Source organism: Mobula hypostoma, chromosome 2 (genome assembly GCF_963921235.1).
Source record: "Mobula hypostoma chromosome 2, sMobHyp1.1, whole genome shotgun sequence".
Lineage (NCBI taxonomy): Eukaryota > Metazoa > Chordata > Chondrichthyes > Myliobatiformes > Myliobatidae > Mobula > Mobula hypostoma.
Genome location: NC_086098.1, coordinates 157,666,692 through 157,689,865, shown reverse-complemented (window position 1 = coordinate 157,689,865; position 23,174 = coordinate 157,666,692). Strand labels below are relative to the sequence as shown.

Sequence of the window (23,174 nt, the reverse complement as noted above, 5' to 3'; positions counted from 1 at the left end):
GAGGACACAGCCTCAGAATAGAAGGACGTCCCTTAAGAACAGATGAGGAGGAAATTCTTTAGCCAGGTGGTGAATCTGAACAATTCATTACCACAGGCAGCTGTGAAGGCCAAGCCATTGTGTATATTTACAGTAAAAGTTTATAGGTTCCTGATTAGTAAGGGTATAGAAGGTTGTTGGGAAAAGGAAGGTGAATGGGTATGAGGGAAATATGTCAGCTATGTCGGGAAATATGAGGATCAAATGGTAGAACAGACTCAATAGGCCAAATGGCCTAAATTTGCTCCTATGTCTTTTTCAAGAAAGTGAAAGATATTGATCTTAGGACAACAAGTAAGAAAAAGCAGGAACAGAGCATTGGATTTGGCCATGATCATATTAAATCACAGAGCAGGTCTGGAGGACCAAAGGACCTCCTCCTGTTCCTAATTTCTGTGTTCCTTTTGGATTATCTTTTGAATTATAAAAGGTAAGTATGCATAAGCTGTCAACATAAATCCTACTGCCTTAAACATAATGTTCGTTTGGTAGACTTGTTACATTTGCAAAGGAAAAACTTGAAAATAAAAACAAGGATCCTTTTTAAAAGCTTGATTATATAAAGAAATAGTGATTGTTTAATTAGAAAATGTTGTGGTCGCTCTGTATGAAATTAGGTGAAATGTTTAGATTAAGTGAAATCTAAGAATCACTTTTCAATTTACCTTGCATCTTTTGAAAGTCATTTTATTATCGCTGACGTAGTTGTGAAATTTGTTTTACGGCAAATGTGTAGTACAAGACATAAAAATTACCACACTTTACAAAAAGAAATAGTAGAATAGAGGACGAAGGAGATGGTGTTCATGGACCATTCGGACATATGATGGTGGAATGTTGCTAAAACATTGACTGTGAGTCTTAAGGCTCCTGTATCTCCTCCCCAGCTGCACTCATTCCCTGGTTGGTCTGGAGTCCCCAGACTATCAGTTCTGAAGGTCACTAGTTCTATGAAATAACTTTAAACAATGTTACTTACTGTAGACAAGAGTGTTTGATAATTCCCTCAGGAGCTACACAGAAAAGTTACTCCCTTCCAGTGCCATCTTTTCGAATCAGAAAATATCTCAGCTGAGATGTGTGAAAAATTACACATCCAGAGTGCTGGAGAATGATTTTAACATTAAATTTGACTCCAATAAAGTTTTGTGCTATAAATTCACTGAATGCCAGTGGGTTGCCATCTCTGCCTTTGAGTTACGACACAGTGAATTTGACAGATAATATAAATAAATACATTTGTCTTGCAGATAGGTCATCTACAGGTATATTACAACTGCTATAAACAAGAATCAGAATTGTAGAGCTCAGAGAAAGAAAGAGAGTGGGATTGGCTGCATTACTTTTGCAAAAAGATGACATACAAATTAAACAAACAGAAAATGTGCTGTTTCCAATATGTAATTCCAATTCCTTTCCTAGCTACATTCCTACATTGTTTCAGTATTCTTGAATTCAAGACCCAATGAACTATCATTCTAAATCAATTATCCAGCACCCACTGATCTCATTTATTGTTCAACATTCCTTTCAAATTAATCCCCCACCTGATTTGTTTTGCTGTCCATCTACATGAGTAACAGCTTAGTCAATTAAACTACCAATTAGCACATTTGGTTTAATTATCCCTTTTATTAAACAGATTAACGACATACTTTAAGATGGCGGTAATGCACCATTAAGCTGGATGCCAACCGCCGTAAAACAAGATACAGACAGACAGACATACTTTAAGCAATGTCATTAAGCAGCAAATGATCAGCAAGGTAGGACCCACTGGAGATCATGAAGTCAAATGTTTGAATACACAAGCATACATCAGGGGTTGTGGGATCAGGACGTTAGAGAATTGATTATTCATTGCAAAGTCTAAATACTGGAGATTATGGGATTAGTACTGTACAAATGAGGAATAACAGTTGAAATATTAAGGAATCTACAATGCTCACTGTAGATTGCTATCTTCTAAAACATTAATCAGTTGCATTCACTAATCATTTAGGTTTTGACCAATTAAATTTAGATTCCAATGGAATACCTTCTCTGTATGTGTTTGGATATGAATCATTTAGTAATCGTTGCACAAAGAAACAGCAAAAGAAGTTTTATTAATTTTTGTTCAATTCTTAATTCTGCCCAGCTGTCAGCAGTACTTATTCTTGTCCAGACCTTTATGCTGAGGGTTATAAGGGGCCTTGGAGAAGCAGATGGCTGCTGTGCGGTCACAGTTACAAATAGCAGCCTCACAGGGATCGTTCTTGCCTGGAAAAGATAAAAATGGTGGTTACAGTTCAGCTTTGTATTTATGTTACCTCATCAATTTATCAAGAAAAGGTCAGATTCTTCAACTGAACAATCTAAAGTACCTGCCTATTCCTGAAAATTATGTCTTTACGGGTGCAAGGTATGTTATATCATTTTCCATGGCACCATTTATCTGTCAGTCAATTTGTTAATTACCAAGTTACAACTGGACTCAATGTGTCCTCAGCCAACTGTGCACCTTTCAAAGTTTCAAAGGTTCATTTATTATCAAAGTATACAACTCTAAAATTCTTCTCCTTCAGATAGCCATGAAACCAGGAAAGAATGAAACCATGATCATCAACCCCCAAATCCCTCCTTCCTGCACAAAATATGAACAATAATGGAACAGGCACATCAAACTTAAAATTCCCCACCCTGGCGCACAAAAAAAAATGAGAGAGATCAGGCGTAAAACACAGAACAGGAAAAAAAACCCATAAGACTGAAAAAGTCCACAGTCCAAGTCTACATCCCAAACACAGAAAACCTGGGCAGCATTCTTCCTGTCAGTAGCAAAGCGATCTCTCCAGCAATAAAAAGACAGTCTCTCCTCTCCATAGCAGAGCGATTCTCCAGCGATAAAAAGGCAGCTGGTGTTTCAATCTCCCTTGCCGCTTTAATCAGCAAACGGCAAAATGGGGTCAAACATTAGCTCACAGCCTTCTCGCCGTGAGGTTCCCGCATGATGAAATACAAACATCAAAGACATAAAGGAAGTGAAATAACAGGAATTCTGCAGATGCTGGAAATTCAAGCAACACACATCAAAGTTGCTGGTAAACGCAGCAGGCCAGGCAGCATCTCTAGGAAGAGGTACAGTCGACGTTTCAGGCCGAGACCCTTCGTCAGGACTTCAGAAAGAAGTGAAATACATGGTTTCATGATCTATCCAGAAGATAGCGACTGAAGGAGCGATGTATGCAGGTGCCATTTTGACCAGAGGTGTCAAGGGGGTGTAGTGGAAAAGGTAGATTTAAATAGCTGATGGTTAAAGTTTAAGGTAAGGTACATTTGTCACCATACACAACCCTTAGATACATTTTCTCATAAATCCATAATAGAATAAGAACCGTAATAGAATCAGCAAAAGACCACACCAACTTGGGTGATCAATCAGCATTCAAAGTCAAACTGTACAGATGCTGAAAGAGAGAAATAATACTCAAATAAATAAGTAATATCAAGAACATGAGATTAAAATCCCTTGAAAGTGAGTGTATAGGTTGTGGGAACATTTCAGTGATGGGGTGAGAGAAGTTGAGTGAAGTTATCCCTTCTGGTTCAGGAGCCTGATGGTTGAGGGGTAGTAACTGTTCCTGAATCTGCTGATGTGAGTTCCAAGGCTCCTGTACCTTTTTCCCAATGGCAGCAGCATAGCCCAGGTGGTGGGGGTCTTGTGACAATGCTTCACATGGATGTGCTTAATAATGGGGAGGGCTTTACCTAGAATGGACTGGTCCATATCCACTACTTTTTGCAGGATTTTCTATGGCATTATTGTTTCTGTACCAGGCTGTGATAGAGCCAGTCAATATTAGATTAGATTAGATTAGATTCAACTTTATTGTCATTGTGCTGAGTACAGATACAAAGCCAATGAAATGCAGTTAGCATCTGACCAGAAATGCAAAGAATAGTATTAGTTACAAAATAACTGTGAATAAGAAGTGCTACAGCACTGAGCATAAGTACTGAGACAGTACAATATGTGGGTGTAATACTGCTTAGCACTGTGATGTGAGGTTCAGCAGGGTCACAGCCTCAGGAAAGAAGCTCTTTCTGTGCCTGTTGGTCTGGGAGCGGAGGCTCCTGTAGCGCCTACTGGATGGGAGGAGAGTAAACAGTCCATGGTAAGGGTAAGATACATCCTTGATAATACTTTTCGCCCTGCCCAGGCAGCGTTTATGGTAGATGTTCTTAATGGTGGGCAATTGGGTGCTGATAATCTGCTGGACAGTTTTCACCACACACTGGAGTGCTTTGCATTCCGATACGGGACAATTGCCATATCACACTGAGATGCAGTTGGTGAGTATGCTCTCAATAGTACAGCGGTAAAAGTCCATCAGTATCCTGGGACAGAGGTGAGCTTTCTTGATGCTTGGCAGGAAATAAAGGCACTGTTGCGCCTTTTTGATCAGGATGGAGGATTTCAGGGACCAGGTGAGATCCTCGGATATGTGGACGCCAAGGAATTTGAAGCTTTATACACGCTCCACTACAGCTCTGTTGATGTAGATGGAGACGTGAGTGTGGCTCCTAGCATGCCTGAAGTTCACAATGATCTCGTTCGTCTTGTGGGTGTTAAGGGCCAGGTTTTTGTCGGCAGCCAGGTGCTGGACTTCATCCCTGTAGGCTGTCTTGTCATCCCCTCTGATCAGGCCCACCACCGTGGTGTCAACTGCGAACTTGATTATGGAGTTAGAACCAGGTACAGGAACGCAGTCATAGGTGAAAAGGGAGTACAGAAGAGGGCTCAACACACAGCCTTGAGGCACGCCAGTGTTCAGGGTGAGAGTGGAGGAGAGGTTGTCTAACTTAATTGATTGGGGTCTGTTAGTTAGAAAGTCCAAGGTCTAAAGTGCAGAGGGATGAGCTGATGCCAAGCTGGTGAAGTTTGATGATCAGCTTGGAGGGTATCACATTATTGAATGCTGAACTAAAGTCAATGAACAGCATTCTGACGTAAGAGTTGGGGCTGTCCAGGTGGGTCAGGGCAGAGTGCAGTGCCGTGGCGATGGCGTCCTCTGTTGACCTGAATATATTCTCCACTACACATATATAGAAGTTTGTCAGAGTTTTGGATGTCATGCCGAATCTTCACAAACTCCTGGGGAAGTAGAGCTGCTGTCGTGCTTTCTTCATAATTGCACTTACATGCTGGGCCCAGGACAGATCCTCTGAAATGAAAACACCAGGCGATTTAAAGTTGCTGACTCTCTCCACCTCTGATCCTCCGATGAGTTCATGGACCTCTGGTTTCCTCCTCCTGAAGTCAATAATCAGCTCCTTGGTGTTCCTGACGTTGAGTATGAGGTTGTTGTTGTGGCTCCACTCATCCAGATTTCCAATCTCCCTCTTAAATGTCATCACCTTGGTTCAGCCTATGTCAGCAAGCTCGAATGTGGCATTGAAGCTGTGCTTAGTCACACAGTCATAAGTGTAAAGTGAGTAGAGCAGGGGGCTAATCACACAGCCTTGTGGTGCACCTCTGCAAATGAAGATAGTGGGGAAGATGCTGTGGCCAATTAGGAGTTAAACTGAGATAAACTGTTTGCCACTTAAATTCACTTCCACTGGTATTTCCTGTTAATTACACAACCTCACGTCAACTAACTTACCACAGACTCCAGATCACATCAGTAACTCTCACACACAAGCTTTCCACTGGGAAAATTGCCAATCATGGAATGATAATTAAATGCCCTCTCCACTAGCTCGTGAAGAGATTATTTCAGATATGTTGCAAATACAAAAATAACGAATTGAAATCAAATACAGTAATGTTAAACTGACTCATCTTTTTGTTCACTGGGTCAGTGTGGCTTTATGTGTCAGAGTTTCGTCGTGAAGCATTATGTCACTGAAGGGAGCAAATTAGCCCTTGTGCCACTATGTGTGTTTGAAAGTACATCCCATGTCATAGCTGTGTAATCACATTTTTTAACCTTTGGAGTGCCTATCTGATTATATTTTGGAATTACTATCAAACTTCCTGCTATTACCCTCAGTAAATTTCAGATCGCCACTCAGACAGGAGACTTCAACACCAGCCTCTCTAAACACTTCATCACTGTGAATGTAAATGCCACCGTGTGATAGTCATTTAGACAGGTTATCACACTCTTCTTGGGCACTGGTATGATTGAAGCCTGCTTGAAGCAGGTGGGTGCCACACACTGCCAGAGTGAGAAGACTGAAGATACCTGTGAACACACCAGTCAGTTGGTCAGCACAGGTCTTCAGTACTTGACCTGGTAGTCCATCCAGACCGGATGCTCTCCTTGGATTCACTCTCTTGAAGAGAGCCCACACGTCATCTTCAGATACAGAGAACAAAGGATCATCGGGAGACATGGGGGTGTGTGATGGTTCCTCTCTGTTCTGGTAGTCAAAACGAGCATAGAAGGCATTCAGTTCAACTGGAAGTGAAACTCTGCTGTCCCCCATGTCACTAGATTTAACTTTGTAGAAGGTTATGGCATTCAAACCCTGTCTCAGCTGCTGGATATCCCTAATTGATTCCAGTCTAATCCTGAATCTCCACTTCGCCTTTGAGATGACTTTCCAATGATCATACCTGCACCTCTTGTAGCATTGTTAATCTTCAGATTTGAATGCCTCTCATTTGGCCCTCACCAAATTCTGGATTCATGGTTCATCCAGGCTTTCTGATTGGGGAAAATCCTGAATAATTTTGTGGGGACACACTCATCCACAGCTGTTTATTAATAAAGTCTGCTATAACCCTGGTGTAGGCACCCAGGTCCTCAGATGATTTCCTGAACACAACCCAGTCCACAGACTCAAGGCAATCCTGTAACCATTCCTCTGCCTCCCGTGACCACCTCTTAGTTGTCTTGATCTATTACACAAGTCATAATGCTCAATAAATCAAAGACAGTGTTTTCTTGGATTCTAATTCTGCTCTGTTCACAAACTAGAGTTAGAATTTAAGGAAAATAGAAACTTACAAGTAAAATGTCCTCAATTCCTTTGGATGAAAAATCCAAAACATGTGCTCTTGATTTCCAGCTAAGGCACTATTTTTAACTATAGTTTTCAAAACCAGCGTCTTTCCTTTAGTAATTGTGCTTTAAAAAAAACCAGATGAACAACTTGGCAGTACCTAGATATGAAATATTCTTTATGAAACTCTTCAAGGGACTGAATTCATTATGAGGCTCAGCTAAATGTGCCACTGTGCTGCCCTTGTGACAATTTAATGTCAAAGCAGAGTATACCACACCGATTATATTGTGCACTTACAGGTACTGATCAAGGATGTGGTTTTAGGAAATATTATTTAAAAAATAATTATACAAATATTTCTTGCCATAAAGCACACCCTGACCTTACTTTTCACAACACACACCCTGACCTTATTTGTCAGTACATGCACATCATTGAAGAATTTTCATGCCAATTTGTGCAGATGTGACATGACTGGATACTTACTGCTGCAGGAGATCTGATTCCCAGAGCAAGAGTAGTGATAACTTTCAATGTAAGGGCTGTCTGCCAGAGAACTGCAGTGATCAGCTCTTGCATTCGTATAGCATCTGTCATGATTCAGGCAACACCTGTAAAGGAAAAAGACCGAAAGTGAATGGGATGAGTAACTTGATCTAAGTGTACTTGCTTCCAGTATCTTATGATGACCAAGACAAGCACTGTTGTACTTTGATGTTACCAAGGAATGAGAGGTATCTAAGGAAAGCGTCATTGGCATATTTCATGTCCCTTCAGGAGTTTCCATACTCTGATCATCTCCAGCTTGTACTCTGATGTTCCCACAACAATGCACTGCTTGAGCAAGCCTTATGTCCAGTGGGAAAGTTCTGCTTTTAATTCTATGCTAGAGGCAAGGAAGAGTTGTGTTTATTTAGGGCTTTTCAAGATCTCCAGACATCAAAATGCATTTTATAATCAATGAAGATCAGGGTCCAGCAATCTCCAAACTGTTCATGGTCAGGTAAACCTGGTGTAGTAATTTCGATAGAGGTGTGAATATTGGCTGGCATGCCCAAGGAACAAGCTGCTCCTCATTTTTTACTACTCCATCCATCAAAATTACTAACATATAGGGTACATCTTCTATAGGGTACATCTCATTACCTGTACTCTTACATATCTAATTAGGCTTGCCGTCTACGTTTACCTGATTGTGCCCTGGGAGGTGGTTTTGGATGTTTAAATCTTTTTAACATAAATTTCTTGCTGTTGTAGTTGTTAGTTTACTCAGCTATCAGCTGGTTGTGGCCATTGATATACTGACAGAGGTTTAAATCCCATGCAGTAACGAGGGAATATACATCATATTCAGTTAGATACACTTGCAATTTGGTAAATACAAGTGTTGAGGAATCAATGAGACTGCTAATGCGAACAGAATCTCCTACCTTTACCCAACTGATTTTATGTTCCTTGTGGTTGATGTAGAACCTCCTTCGTTTCGGGGCAATAAGGTATGGTCAATTAATGTTGGTATTACCAGCATTGTCCAAGTCATGAGAATGATTGTAAAAAGAAAGTTCTTTACAGATTGGGTACAAGATACTCAGAAAAGCTGACCCCCATGATAAAACAGAAGCTACTGTCCCTCTCTGAAATTGTCTGTTTGAAATTGTGGTGAAGGGTGGAGACTGGGAGGTGCCTGTCTGTGCAGTCCTGACTGGACCACCCCACCACCCCATGGCCGGCACACAACGGCCCAGGACGATCCAGATAGCTCTGGTGGAACTCCTTGATGAGCAAGGAATCCAAGATGATACTGCACCTTTCCTCCAGGCCATACCCTTCTTAGACAACCAGATATTGCACACCCCGTCCACAACGATGTGAGGAGGAGGGAGCAGAAGGCTCAACAGAAGCAGGCGATGAACTGTTAGCTCTGGTCCGACACAATGTCCTGAGGGAAACCATGGAGGCAACTACATGGAGAACCAGGTCCACCGTCTCAGTGGCTGACAGAAATTTGGGGAGGGCAATGAAGCGACCACCTTGGAGAACTGGCCCGCCACTGTCATGATCACTGTGCCCCACGGAACGTGGCAAATCCATGATGAAATCCATGGCATTGTTGGATCAGGGGTATCGAGGGATCATTAGGGGCTGCAGGAGCAAAGAGGGCCCTTGGTTAGAGGAACTAGACTGGCAATTGGGGCAGGCAGCGAAGAACTTACATACTGTACATCTGCAATCATGGTGGGCCGCCAGAACCAACATTGCAGAAAATCCAGAGTTCATTGTGCACCTGGTTGGCCAGAGAGGGGTGAGGAGTAAGCCCACTGGAGCGCCTCAGATTGAATGCTGCTAACTCGTACTATACATGCGGTTATTAGGTGTGTCAGTCGGATCAGCTTGGTGCTGTAGGGCCTGGCGAATCAGATTTCAAGGTACCAGATGATCAGGGTGAGGATCTGTGAGGATGGAATGATGGATCTCCATCTCAGTTGGGTCAAACTGTCCTGACAGGGCCTCTGCCTTAGTGGTTTTGGAGCAGAGTGGGAAAAAGGTGCTGAAGTTGAATTGCTCAAAGAAGAGAGCCCAGTGAGAATGGCATGAGTTGAGCTGGCAGGTCCAGATCGAGAAGGGCTCAGTGTTTCAGACAATGTTTCCATTTAAACCATAAGACATAGAGGCAGAAGTAGGCCATTCGGCCCATTGAGTCTGCTGTTCAATCATGGGCTGATCCAATTCTTCCAGTCATCCCCATTCCCCTGCCTTCTCCACATACCTTTTGATGCCCTGGCTAATCAAGAACCTATCTATCTCTGCCTTAAATGCACCCAATGACTTGGCCTCTACAGCCGCTTGTGGAAACAAATTCCACAGATTTACCACCCTCTGACTAAAGTAATTTCTCCACATCTCGGTTCTAAGTGGACGTCCTTCAATCCTGAAATCGTGTCCTCTTGTCCTAGAATCCCCCACCATGGGAAATAACTTTGCCATATCTAATCTGTTCAGGCCTTTTACATTTGGAATGTTTCTGTGAGATCCCACCTCATTCTTCTGAACTTCAGGGAATACAGCCCAAGAGCTACCAGACATTCCTCATACAGTAACCCTTCCATTCCTGGAATCATTCTTGTGAATCTTCTCTGAACCCTCTCCAATGTCAGTACTGTATATCCTTTCTAAAATAAAGAGCCCAAAACTGCACACAATACTCCAAGTGTGGTCTCACGAGTGCCTTATAGAGCCTCAACATCACATCCCTGCTCTTATATTCTATACCTCTAGAAGTGAATGCCAACATTGCATTCACCTTCTTCACAACCAACTCATCCTGGAGGTTAACCTTTAGAGTATCTTGCACAAGGACTCCCAAGTCCCTTTGCACCTCTGCATTTTGAATTCTCTCCCCATTTCTCCAAGTCTCCTTCTCCATAATGGTGCTGGATAGAGTTGAACTTGTGTGAGAAGCAGTGGATGTGGAGGGGATGTTTCCTTTGGTGGAAGAACCTAGGACCACAGGACACGCCCTTAGAATGGAAGAACATCCTTTAAGAATGGAGATGAGGAGGAATTTCTTTAGCCAGAGAGTGGTGAATCAATGGAAATCATTGCCACAGGTGGCTGTGTTCAAGTCTCTTTGTATATTTAAGGCAGAAGTTGATAGATTCCTGATTGCATAATACTTTCAAGTGTGAAGTGAACTTTGCTCATTTGGTTAAATACCAAATATTCCAGTATTTCAAGCATAGCGAAATTCCCTCTCAATCCTTTCATTTGCTGTTGTACAAGTACCTGTCTGTCTGACTTGATTCCATTTTGAGCACAAGCTCTTGAGCAGAAGGGAATGATGGTTCTCCTTCTGACAAACTTAACATGAATTTGTTGGAATAGTTCCAAAGCAATTCCCATGGTGGTAATGACATCTTCAAAGGTATGGCTTTACATTGCTGGCAAAAGCCACATGGGGATACAACTTGCTCCAACTCTTTATTGCCCTTAGGCCAAACTTGTGGCAATGCATCCATATTCCAATGTCCATGGACCTGCTTTCAAATTATATCTTGCAAAGTCAATTTAGTTGCAGTGTGAAAGTCAAATCTTACTACTATTGGTCAATTCAACTGAAAATGGAGACAGAATCAGCTCAAGTAGTAAATATTTAAACCCAAACAATTTCTGGTTTGTTAACCAATCTTTCACTCATAACACTGGTTAACTAGTGCAGTTCACAATAACTCTGGGAGCCTCAAGACCCTGGCCATCTAAGCATACTGGTCATGGAATCTGCCCTAAAACTTCCAGAACTTGCTTGAACAATTCTTCTAACTGACCTTCTACTTTAGTAAGTATCGATGAGTAACTCAAGGGAGAAGCCTCTGTCTCTGCTGACTTTCCTTCAATCTGGACGGTAAACTTGAAGTCATGTTGTCTCACAGTATGGTTACATGTAGCATGGATGTTACATAAAGTCTATGCTGCATCCTGTTATTACTTTTCCCGTAATTTTAAAACTTAAGTACATTGCCAAAATACTAGCTGTATGGATGGCACACAAAACAAAGTTCTTCACAGTATCTCAGTACATGTGACAATGATGAACCAATTTTAATCACAAGAAGAACAGTAGTGGTAATATTGTGCAGATTCCTATATGTGCCTTCCTATAAATTTGTCATTATTTTTGTTCAAGGTGTTGCATTCAAAACCGCACTCTTATCTACTCCCTGGTTCTTCAGTTTGTTATTGTTACATGAGCACTCTCCTGACATTACCCACACCTAGACTTTTAAAAAGTACAGTTGTGTGGGGAATGGTTGTTGGTTCAGCTGCAGCAATTACTCATGCCACTTGCAGGCTTTGTTGGCAGCCTGGGAGAATGTGGATCATTCACTTCCTACACAGAAAGGATGGAGATATTTCCCAGAACCTATAATATTCTGGAGCTGGAAGGAAGTGCTGAGAATGTGCAGGCATTGATTCCTGTAATGAGGGACAGAAGAAATTGATACTGTATGTGGAAATTGGCTCAGTTGTCTACTTCGACTCAGCATTACCACAGAAAGCTAAAGATTATTTGGTTTGCAGAGATAGTTCAAAGGCCAGAAAAATAATGTGGTCTTAGAATTGAATTGCACTATGGTGGATGTGTGGACGAAGGTCTATGGAGTTGAGCGCGCGCGCTCTCTCTCTCTCCCCCCACGCTCCCCCTCGCTCGCTCTCTCTCTCTCCCCCCACGCCCCTCCTCGCGCGCTCTCTCTCTCTCCCCCCACGCCCCTCCTCGCTCGCTCTCTCTCTCTCCCCCCACGCCCCTCCTCGCTCGCTCTCTCTCTCTCCCCCCACGCTCCCCCTCGCTCGCTCTCTCTCTCTCCCCCCACGCCCCTCCTCGCTCGCTCTCTCTCTCTCCCCCCACGCTCCCCCTCGCTCGCTCTCTCTCTCTCCCCCCACGCCCCCCCTCGCGCGCTCTCTCTCTCTCCCCCCACGCTCCCCCTCGCTCGCTCTCTCTCTCTCCCCCCACGCCCCCCCTCGCGCGCTCTCTCTCTCTCCCCCCACGCCCCTCCTCGCTCGCTCTCTCTCTCTCCCCCCACGCCCCTCCTCGCGCGCTCTCTCTCTCTCTCCCCCCCACGCCCCCCCTCGCGCGCTCTCTCTCTCTCCCCCCACGCTCCCCCTCGCGCGCTCTCTCTCTCTCCCCCCACGCCCCCCCTCGCTCGCTCTCTCTCTCTCCCCCCACGCCCCCCCTCGCGCGCTCTCTCTCTCTCCCCCCACGCCCCCCCTCGCGCGCTCTCTCTCTCTCCCCCCACGCCCCCCCTCGCTCGCTCTCTCTCTCTCCCCCCACGCCCCTCCTCGCTCGCTCTCTCTCTCTCCCCCCACGCCCCTCCTCGCTCGCTCTCTCTCTCTCCCCCCACGCCCCTCCTCGCTCGCTCTCTCTCTCTCCCCCCACGCCCCCCCTCGCTCGCTCTCTCTCTCTCCCCCCACGCCCCCCCTCGCTCGCTCTCTCTCTCTCCCCCCACGCCCCCCCTCGCGCGCTCTCTCTCTCTCCCCCCACGCCCCTCCTCGCTCGCTCTCTCTCTCTCCCCCCACGCCCCCCCTCGCTCGCTCTCTCTCTCTCCCCCCACGCCCCTCCTCGCGCGCTCTCTCTCTCTCCCCCCACGCCCCCCCTCGCGCGCTCTCTCTCTCTCCCCCCACGCCCCTCCTCGCTCGCTCTCTCTCTATGGTGGGAGTTTGCTGCCGATTCCAGAGTCTGAGATTCTCAAAATAAAAAGCAACGTGGTAATATCATAACAGCGACTGCTCGTCTCACCTTAAAGACCTCAGCGAACACTTCAGCCAGAACAGGTTTTTAGTACTTGGCCAGGTATCTCATCTGGGTTGGATGCTTTCCGTGGGTTCACCCTCCTGAAGGATGTTCTCACGTCAGATCACAGGGTCACTGTGATAGTTCGTGATGGATGTGAAATGGGCAGCATCTCTCTGTCCCTTGTTAGAGAGAGAGAGCCTGTTGGGTACACATAAATTTGTTGTTTGCAGATCATGGTCTCTCTTTGTGTGCTTTACTATTGCTTGGGTGGTGGGCACTGATGCATTTTGCAGAAATGGTGGGGGGAGGGGGAAGGTTGATGCGTTGATGCTTTGTTGCTGCTTACGTGGGGGGAGGGGGGCTTTGCAGATCTAATGTTTATCTGATTCATTCTTTTGGGAATTCTGTTTCTTGTGGATGTCTGAGAAGACAAGTATTTCAGGTTGTATATTGTATACATTCTCTGATAATAAATGGAACCATTTGAAAGTATCCCTTTGATCTCATTGGCCACCAAAAGTCTCATGAATACTTAGATTAGATTAGATTCAACTTTATTGTCATTGTGCCAAGTACAGATACAAAGCCAATGAAATGCAGTTAATGTGATTATTTCAACTTCCATGGAAATAACAGCCAATTCTGGAGAATCCTGTCCATATCAGCCACCATTGTCAACACTCCAAGAACAATTTGCAAAGCATTGGTCCAGAAATGCAGTGTGCTTGTTAAAATTGCCATGTACTCTAAACACAGAGTAAACTATTAGGTTTCATAAATGGAGCTGAGAGGTCAAGTAAGTTCAAGTAAAATCTTTTTACAAAGCTGAGATATGGCACTTCAAAAATGCACAAAATGGCCATTATTACATCCTCTAACAAGTCGTAAGAAGCCATGGTTGTGGAAGAGTGAGGGCAAGTGATAGAAAGCTCGAAGGAAGCAAGAAATTTCCAAAAACTGTAATTGCTGTAGCTGATTTATACAACAGCTTTTCCTGTGTGGTTCAAGAGCATCATTCTCCTCTCGTTCAGTCAACTATAATTTCCTGTGATCTTACTTTGTGGCATGGTGGGCTTTGCTACTGTCCTATCCCTTCCGACATTTTTGTATTAAATGTTCTTCCATCAAGGGCCTGAATGAACAACACCCTTTTGCATAGAGCTCAAAAGCTTCAACTGGCTCAGATTTTTTTTAGGCATCTGTTAGTCTCATGAGACCATGGATTTGCACCTTGGAAGGTTTCCAGGGCACAGGCCTAGGCAAGGTTGTGTGGAAGACTGGCAGCTGCCCATGCTGCAAGTCTTCCTTCTCCACGCCACCGACGTTGTCCAAGGGAAGGGCACTAGGGCCGATACAGCTTGGTATGGGTGTTGTCACAGAGCAATGTGTGGTTATGTGCCTTGCTCAAGGACACAACACGCTGCCTCAGCTGAGGCTCGAACTAGCGGCCTTCAGATCACTAGACCGACGCCTTAACCACGTGGCCATGCACCAACACAGTGGCGCTCGAATTTAGAAGCACAAAGTTGTGCATTATAATTAAATGTACACTCTGAAAAAGTAAGCAACTTACTGTTTCAAAGACTGCAAATGGTAAAGTCCTTCATTTGAAAATTTTAAAGCTGGTTAAGATTTAGGAAATTGGTGGCAGCAAAGAATTAATATAACTTGTAAAACCTTCAAAAATATCCCAAGCATTTTACAGGAATGCTACAAGAGGCTGAACACTGAGAAGGCACTAAGATAAATGAAGCAGATAATGCAGGGAAGTTTTAATTGCAAAATTTCAGATGGCAATTCACAAATTCAATCTTGAGTCTAAGTTTACTGGCTGCTCCCTAAAGGCTTTCACCTTAAGATAAGCATGAGTGTAAGCAGGAGCTCTGAACACCAGAACTTTTGTCCCACTGGTAGCCTGGAGTTTCATGCATGCCTGCCTATCAAAGGATGACTGATGGATTCCGATGGAAACACTATCTCAGGCCATGAGAATTTTGAGTCAACCACATTTATAGGTAATTTTGCAGAAACATTACCAGATTGAAATTAATCTTATTGCCTTCCTTCTCAGCTCAGCATTGTAACTTTGGAGGCAAGTACTTCTATCAAACCTAACTAACTTTTCACAGGTTTAGCCTGAGATAGGATGGCAACAATTGCATATTGACATTGACTGACATACCTGTCCAACTCGTCAACACATGTTCCAGTACCGCCAAAGCCACAGTTACACCCATAATTATTGAAGTCCAGGATGGGAGAACTGTCAGGGAGCACACACTTTATCATCTTCCTGAACTGCCAGAGAGCGTAAGGTGTAATGCTGGCACTTGCAACAGCTGTGAAGAGACGCACAGTCTTAATAACAAGAATTATTAACAACTCTTTACGTTTGCACCTTTCAAATTTGCAGCCATGTTTATGATTTTAATTCAAAAGATCATTTTGTTTGGTGAGTGAAAATTCATTGCTCTATTTTTTGGGGGGAGCATGCAGCTTGAGAAAAACTGAACTATAGAAAGTGAGAGCTTCCATCCTGATTTCCACATTAGACCACAATTTAAGCAAAATACACACTTCTTCAAAATGCCATCTAGGAATACTTGTATTTCATTTGCTGAACCTTCATGAACTATCACAACCCCCGATGATCTGTGATTTCAGTCTCTGAGGCTGAATTGAGAGCATCTTTCAGGAGGGTGAACCCACAGAGAGCATCCAGCACAGATGGGATGCCTGATCCATCTGTGGTGGCTAGAGAGTTCACTGACATCTTTAACCTCTTGCTTTGGCAGGCTGAGGTACCCACCTGCTTCAAGCAGGCTTTAATTACACCAGTGCCTAAGGGGAACATAGTAACCTGCCTCATTCCAATCATCTAATAGCACTAAAGACATGGAGAAGTGCTCTGACAGGTTGGTGATGAAACATATCAACTCCTGCCTGAGAAGCAACTTGGATCCACTCCAATTTGCCTACTGGCACAATAGGTCCACAGTAGATACCACTTCACTGGCTCTTCACTCAATCCTGAGACATCGGGGCAGCCCTTTATCGACTACAGCACAGCATCCAATACCATCAACCCTTCAAAACTAATCACTCCACGATCTTGACCTCAATACCTCCTTGTGCAATTGGATCCTCAACTTCCTCACTTGCAGACCCCAGTCACTTCAGATAGACGTCAACTCCTCCATAATCTTCACCAGCACAGGTGCACCACAAGGCCGCGTGCTTAGCCCCCTGCGCTACTCACTTTATGGCTGTGCAGAGAAGCACATCTCCAATGCTACATTTAAGTTTGTTGACAGCACAACTGTTGTATTTAACTTTAGAGTGATGAATCAGCATTTAGGAAGGAGATTGAAAGTCCGGCCGAGTGATACCACAACTACAACACCTCACTCAATTTCAGAAAAACCGAGGAGCTGATTATTGACTCCAGAGGGAGTAAACAGGAGGTCCATTAGCCAGTCCTCACTGTGAGCAGAATTAGGCCATTTGACCCATCAAGTCTGCTCCACCATTTCATTATGGCTGATCCACTTTTCTTCTCAGCCCCATCCCTTATCCCTTCATGCCTGGATTAATCAAGAATCTATCAATCTCTACTTTTAAATATACATAAAGAATTGGCCTCCATAGCTGCCTGTGGCAATGAATTCCACAGGTTCACCACTGTCTAGGTAACAAAATTCCTCCTCATCTCTGTTCTAAAAGGACGCCCCTCTATTCTGAGCTTATGTCCTCTGGTCTTAGAAACTCCCACTATCTCTCCACATCCATTCTATCAAGGCCTTTCACCATTTGATAGGTTTCAAGGAAGTCACGCCTCATTCTTCTGAATTCTAGTGAACACAGGCCCAGAGCCATCATATGACAAGCCGTTCAATCCTGAAATCATTTTTGTGAACCTCCTTTGAACCCTCATCCTTTCTAAGAGGCCCAAACCTGCTCACAATACTCAAAGTGAGGCCTCACCAGTGCTTTGCAAAGTCTCAACATTACATCCTTGCTTTTATATTCTAGTCCTCTTGAAATGACCATGCACTTCCCGACACTGTATTCCATTTGCCACTTCTTTGCCCATTCTCCTAATCCAAATGTTTTTGTAGCATCTCTAGTTCTTCAAAACTACCTGCCCTCCACTTATCTTTGTTTTGTCTGCAAACTTTGAAATAAAGCCATTAATCCCATCACCCAAATCATTGAAATGTAATGTAAAAGAATTGGCCCCAACACAGAACCCTGCAGAGCACCACTAGTCATCAACAGTCAACCAGAAAAGCTCCATTTATTCCTAGTCTGTCTCCTGCCAATCAGCCACTGCTTCATCCATGCTAGAATCTTTCCTATTATGCTGTCTCACGTGTGGCACCTTGTCAAAGGCCTTCTGAAAATCCAAATACACATCAACCGATTCCCCTTTGTCTATCCTGCCTGTTACATCCTCAGTTTTCCACGTCTTTCAGTTTCCCAAGAACCTTCTCGCTAGTAATGGTAACATCACAGACTTCTTGACCCTAACACCTGGAAATTCTACTGCTAGTGTCTTCCAGTGAAGACTGATGCAAAGTACTTATCAGTTTGTCTGCTAATTCCTTGTCCCACATTTCTACCTCTCCAGCATCCGATATCCACTCTCACCTCTCTATTACACTTTATGTATCTGAAGAAACTTTTGGTATCCTCTTTAATATTATTGGCTAGTTTACCTTCTTTTTTTTTGGCACGTGCTTGCATGTGTGCGATTCTGTGCGTGTGCGTCTGCGTGTGTGTGCGTCTATGCATGTGCGTGCATCTGTGATTATGTCTTTCTCATGGCTTTTTACAAGGTGCGGAACGAGCGAGAGAGAGAGACTGGCACGCCACCACTCACACAGACATTTTCACAGTATTTTCCCTTTATTTTGTGAGGTTGAGTTGTGATCTCGACACTCAACCCGGCACGGATGGAAAGTGTACTCGAGAGCGAACCCAACTGGTTTCAAACCCGGGAACCTCCGCTCCCGGGTCTGGCGCTGATGTCATTGCGCCACCAGCCGGCCCGGCTAGTTTACTTTAATATTCCATCTTTAGTTCCTTAATGACCTTTTAGTTACCTTCTGTTGGTTTGCAAAAGCTTCCCAATCCTTTAACTTACTACAAATTTTTACTCTATTATATACCTTCTCTTTGGCTTTTATGTTGGCTTTGACTTCCCTTGTTGAACATGATTGTGTCATTTTGCTTTTGGAATACTTCTTCCTCTTTGACATTTATATATCCTGTGTCTTCTGAAATGCTTCCAGAAATTCCAAGCACTGCTGCTCTACCAGTGTTCTTTTCTGATTAATTCTGGCCAACTCCTCTCTCTTGCTTCTATAACTTCCTTTACTCCACTGTAATATTGATACATCTTCAGCTTCTTCTTCTCAAATTTCAGGGTGAATTCAAACATATTAGGATCAATTTCTTCTGAAGGTTCTTTCACCTTCAGCTCTCTAATCAGTTCTGGTTCAGTTCACCCTAGTGGGTTCAACCATGAGCTGCTCTAAAAAGCCATCCTGGAGGCATTCCAGAAACTCTCCCTGTTGGCTTCCAATACCAACCTGATTTTTCCAATCTACCTGCATATTGAAGTCCCCCATGACAATTGTAACATTGCCCTTTTGGCATACATTTTCTATCTCCCATTGTAACTTGTAGACCACATCCTTGCTACTGTTTGGGGGGTCTGTATACAACTCCCATCAATGGCTTTTTACCCTTGCAGTTCCTTAGCTCTATCCACGATTCAACACCTTCTGACCCTATCTCATCTCTTTCTAATGAGTTCTTACCAACAAGCCACATCGTCCCTTCTGTCTTCCTGCCCGTCATTTTGATACAATGTGTATCCTTGGACATTAAGCTCCCAGTTATGATCTTCTTTCAGCCATGATTTTGTGATGCCTAAAACATCATACTTACCAATCTGTAATTGTGCTACAAGATCATCTACCTTATTCCATAAACTGTATGCATTCAAATACAACACTTCAGTCCTGTATTCTCCCTCTTCAATTTTGTCCACCTTTTATATTGTAACTCATCCTGTTGACTGCAATTTTGCCCTATCATCAGCCTCTCCTTGCTCCTAGTTTCACTACACACTACGTCTGTTTGGAAACTAACTACCTCATCCTCAGCACTATTACACTGGTTCTCATCCCCCTACCAATTAGCTTAAACCCACCTAAACAACTCGAGCCAACCTGCCCGCAAAGATATTGGGCCCCTTCAAGTCCAGGCGTAACCCATCCTTTTTGTACAGGTCACACCTTGCCCAGAGAGAGTAGCCCCCCACGCCCCCCCCCCCACCTTAGTACTGCCTATGTCTCAAACCACAGGAGATGGGAGGGATTTTTAGCAATTTTTCCTCTCATGTTTACTGAGGAGAAAATGGTGATAGAGATGTATGGAAAACCTTCATATTACAAGGAGGGATATATTTGGAACCTTATGGTGTATTGACATGAGTAAACCCCAGGAGATCAAATGCATCCTGAGTGGGATTATTGAGAAAACTGCAGAGGACATTGCTGAGATATTTGCATCAATAGGCACTGAAGATTCTCTGAAGATTGGAAGGTAGCTAATGTTGTTCCATACATTAAAAAAAACTAGCAAGGGCAAACCGAAGAGCTACGGGCCACCAGCCTGATAGCAGCAGTGGGGAAATTACTGGAGGTACTGAGGGACAGGATCTACCAATCTACCAGCTTTTGGATAGGCAAATTCTGATTGGGAGCTGTCAGCGTGGCTTTGTGCATGGTAAGTCGTGCATGACAAATATATAGTAGTTTTTGGAAGAGGTAACCAAAATGGTAGATGAGGGTAGGGTAGTGGATGTCGTATATTTGGACTTTAGTAAGGTCTTCAACAAGGTCTCGCAGGATAGACTGGTCTGGAAGGATAGGTCCCATGAAATTCAGGGACAGTATTCAAAACTGGCTTCAAGGTAGGAAGCACGGATGGTGGTTGAAAGTTGTTTCTTGGGATGGAGGCAGGGGACTAGTGTTGTGCCAGTCTTGGGATCCTTGGTATTCACTATTTGTATAAATGATTTAACGTGAATTCGTAAGGCATGATCAGTAAGTTTGCAGAGGACACAGAATTAGGAGATTGTTGATGGTGAAGAAGGTTATTTATTGACCTGATCAAGAGAATCTTGATCAGTTGGGGAAGTTGGCTCATTTTGGTTACCTCTTCCAAGTGAACTTCAATACGGATAAGTATGTGGCAATGTATCTTGGAAAGTCAACCCAGCATGAAATGTATAAAGATTTGCTTTATCTGGCACATGTATATTGAAACATCAAAGCATCTAGTCAAATGCATCGTTTGCGTCAACAACCAACACAGTCCGAGGATGTGCTAAGGGCAGTCCACAAATGTCACTCTGCTTCTGGCATCCCACAACTTACTAACCCTACCCACAGGAAGCCCATAGCTGTCATGGGGAGAACATACAAACTCCATACAGTTAGTAGCGGAAATTGAACCCCAATCTTCCGATTGCTGGGACTGTAAAGCATTATGCTAACTACTTGGGACAGGTTGTTCTCTGACAAAGATGTGATCGGTAGGTGGGAAGCCTTCAAAGGAGAAATTTTGAGAGTGCAGAATTTGTATGTTCCTGGCAGGATTAAAGGCAAAGTGAATAGGAATAAGGAACCTTGGTTCTCAAGGGATATTGCAACTCTGATAAAGAAGAAGAGGGAGTTGTATGACATGTATAGGAAACAGGGAGTAAATCAGGTGCTTGAGGAGTATAAGAAGTGCAAAAAAATACTTAAGAAAGAAATCAGGAGGGCTAAAAGAAGACATGAGGTTGCCTTGGCAGTCAAAGTGAAGGATAATCCAAAGAGCTTTTACAGGTATATTAAGAGCAAAAGGATTATAAGGGATAAAATTGGTCCTCTTGAAGATCAGAGTGGTTGGCTATGTGTGGAACCAAAGGAAATGGGGGAGATCTTAAATAGGTTTTTTGCATCTGTATTTACTAAGGAAACTGGCATGAAGTCTATGGAATTAAGGGAAACAAGTAGTGAGATCATGGAAACTGTACAGATTGAAAAGGAGGAGGTGCTTGCTGTCTTGAGGAAAATTAAAGTGGATAAATCCCCGGGACCTGACAGGGTGTTCCCTCGGACCTTGAAGGAGACTAGTGTTGAAATTGCAGGGGCCCTGGCAGAAATATTTAAAATGTCGCTGTCTACGGGTGAGGTGCTGGAGGATTGGAGACTGGCTCATGTTGTTCCGTTGTTTAAAAAAGGATCAAAAAGTAATCTGGGAAATCAGAGGCCGGTAAGTTTACCGTCGGTTGTAGGTAAGTTATTGGAGGGAGTACTAAGAGACAGAATCTACAAGCATTTGGATAGACAGGGACTTATTAGGGAGAGTCAACATGGCTTTGTGCGTGGTAGGTCATGTGTGACCAATCTATTGGAGTTTTTCGAGGAGGTTACCAGGAAAGTGGATGAAGGGAAGGGAGTGGATATTGTCTATATGGACTTCAGTAAGGCCTTTGACAAGGTCCCGCATGGGAGGTTAGTTAGGAAAATTCAGTTGCTAGGTATACATGGAGAGGTGGTAAATTGGATTAGACATTGGCTCAATGGAAGAAGCCAAAGAGTGGTAGTAGAGAATTGCTTCTCCGAGTGGAGGCCTGTGACTAGTGGTGTGCCACAGGGATCAGTGCTGGGTCCATTGTTATTTGTCATCTATATCAATGATCTGGATGATAATGTGGAAAATTGGATCAGCAAATTTGCTGATGATACAAAGATTGGAGGTGTAGTAGACAGTGAGGAAGGTTTTCAGAGCCTGCAGAGGGACTTAGACCAGCTGGGAAAATGGGCTGAAAAATGGCAGATGGAGTTTAATGCAGACAAGTGTGAGGTATAGCACGTTGGAAGGACAAACCAAGGTGTAACATACAGGGTAAATGGTAAGGCACTGAGGAGTGCAGTGGAACAGAGGGATCTGGGAATACAGATACAAAATTCCCTAAAAGTGGCGTCACAGATAGATAGGGTTGTAAAGAGAGCTTTTGGTACATTGGCCTTTGTTAATCAAAGTATTGAGTATAAGAGCTGGAATGTTATGATGAGGTTGTATAAGGCATTGGTGAGGCCGAATCTAGAGTATTGTGGTCAGTTTTGGTCACCAAATTAGAGGAAGGATATAAATAAGGTTGTAAGAGTGCAGAGAAGGTTTACAAGGATGTTGCCGGGACTTGAGAAACTCAGTTACAGAGAAAGGTTGAATAGGTTAGAACTTTATTCCCTGGAGCATAGAAGAATGAGGGGAGATTTGATGGAGGTATATAAAATTATGATGGGTATAGATCGAGTGAATGCAAGCAGGCTTTTTCCACTGAGGCAAGGGGAGAAAAAAACCAGAGGACATGGGTTAAGGGTGAGGGTGGAAAAATTGAAAGGGAACATTGGGGGGGCTTCTTCACACAGAGAGTGGTGGGAGTATGGAATGAGCTGCCAGACGAGGTGGTAAATGCGGGTTCTTTTATAACATTTAAGAATAAATTGGACAGATACATGGATGGGAGGTGTATGGAGGGATATGGTCTGTGTGCAGGTCAGTGGGACTAGGCAGAAAATGGTTCAGCACAGCCAAGAAGGGCCAAAAGGCCTGTTTCTGTGCTGTAGTTTCTATGGTTTCTATGGTTACTAGACTACCATGCCAATGAAAGGTAGGCCATTGGGGAATGTAAAGTAACAGAGGGACTTAGGAATACAAATTCATAATTCATTGAAATTGGTGTCACCTGGTGGAAAACGCATTTAGTACGCTGACCTTCATC

At 43.7% G+C, this 23,174-nt stretch overlaps 1 protein-coding gene across 1 annotated transcript in view; it reads right to left on the bottom strand.

Annotated features, from left to right (window-relative positions):
* Positions 1-2,127: 2,127 nt before the first annotated feature.
* Positions 2,128-23,174, bottom strand: part of LOC134357627 (phospholipase A2, minor isoenzyme-like) — a 34,750-nt gene continuing 13,703 nt past the window's right edge. The window contains exons 2-4 of the mRNA XM_063069249.1: positions 15,507-15,663; positions 7,525-7,649; positions 2,128-2,301 (exon numbers count right to left, since the gene is read on the bottom strand). Coding sequence (XP_062925319.1) covers positions 2,183-2,301; positions 7,525-7,649; positions 15,507-15,663 — 401 coding nt within the window. The 3' untranslated portion in view covers positions 2,128-2,182. The remainder of the gene's footprint in view (positions 2,302-7,524; positions 7,650-15,506; positions 15,664-23,174) is intronic.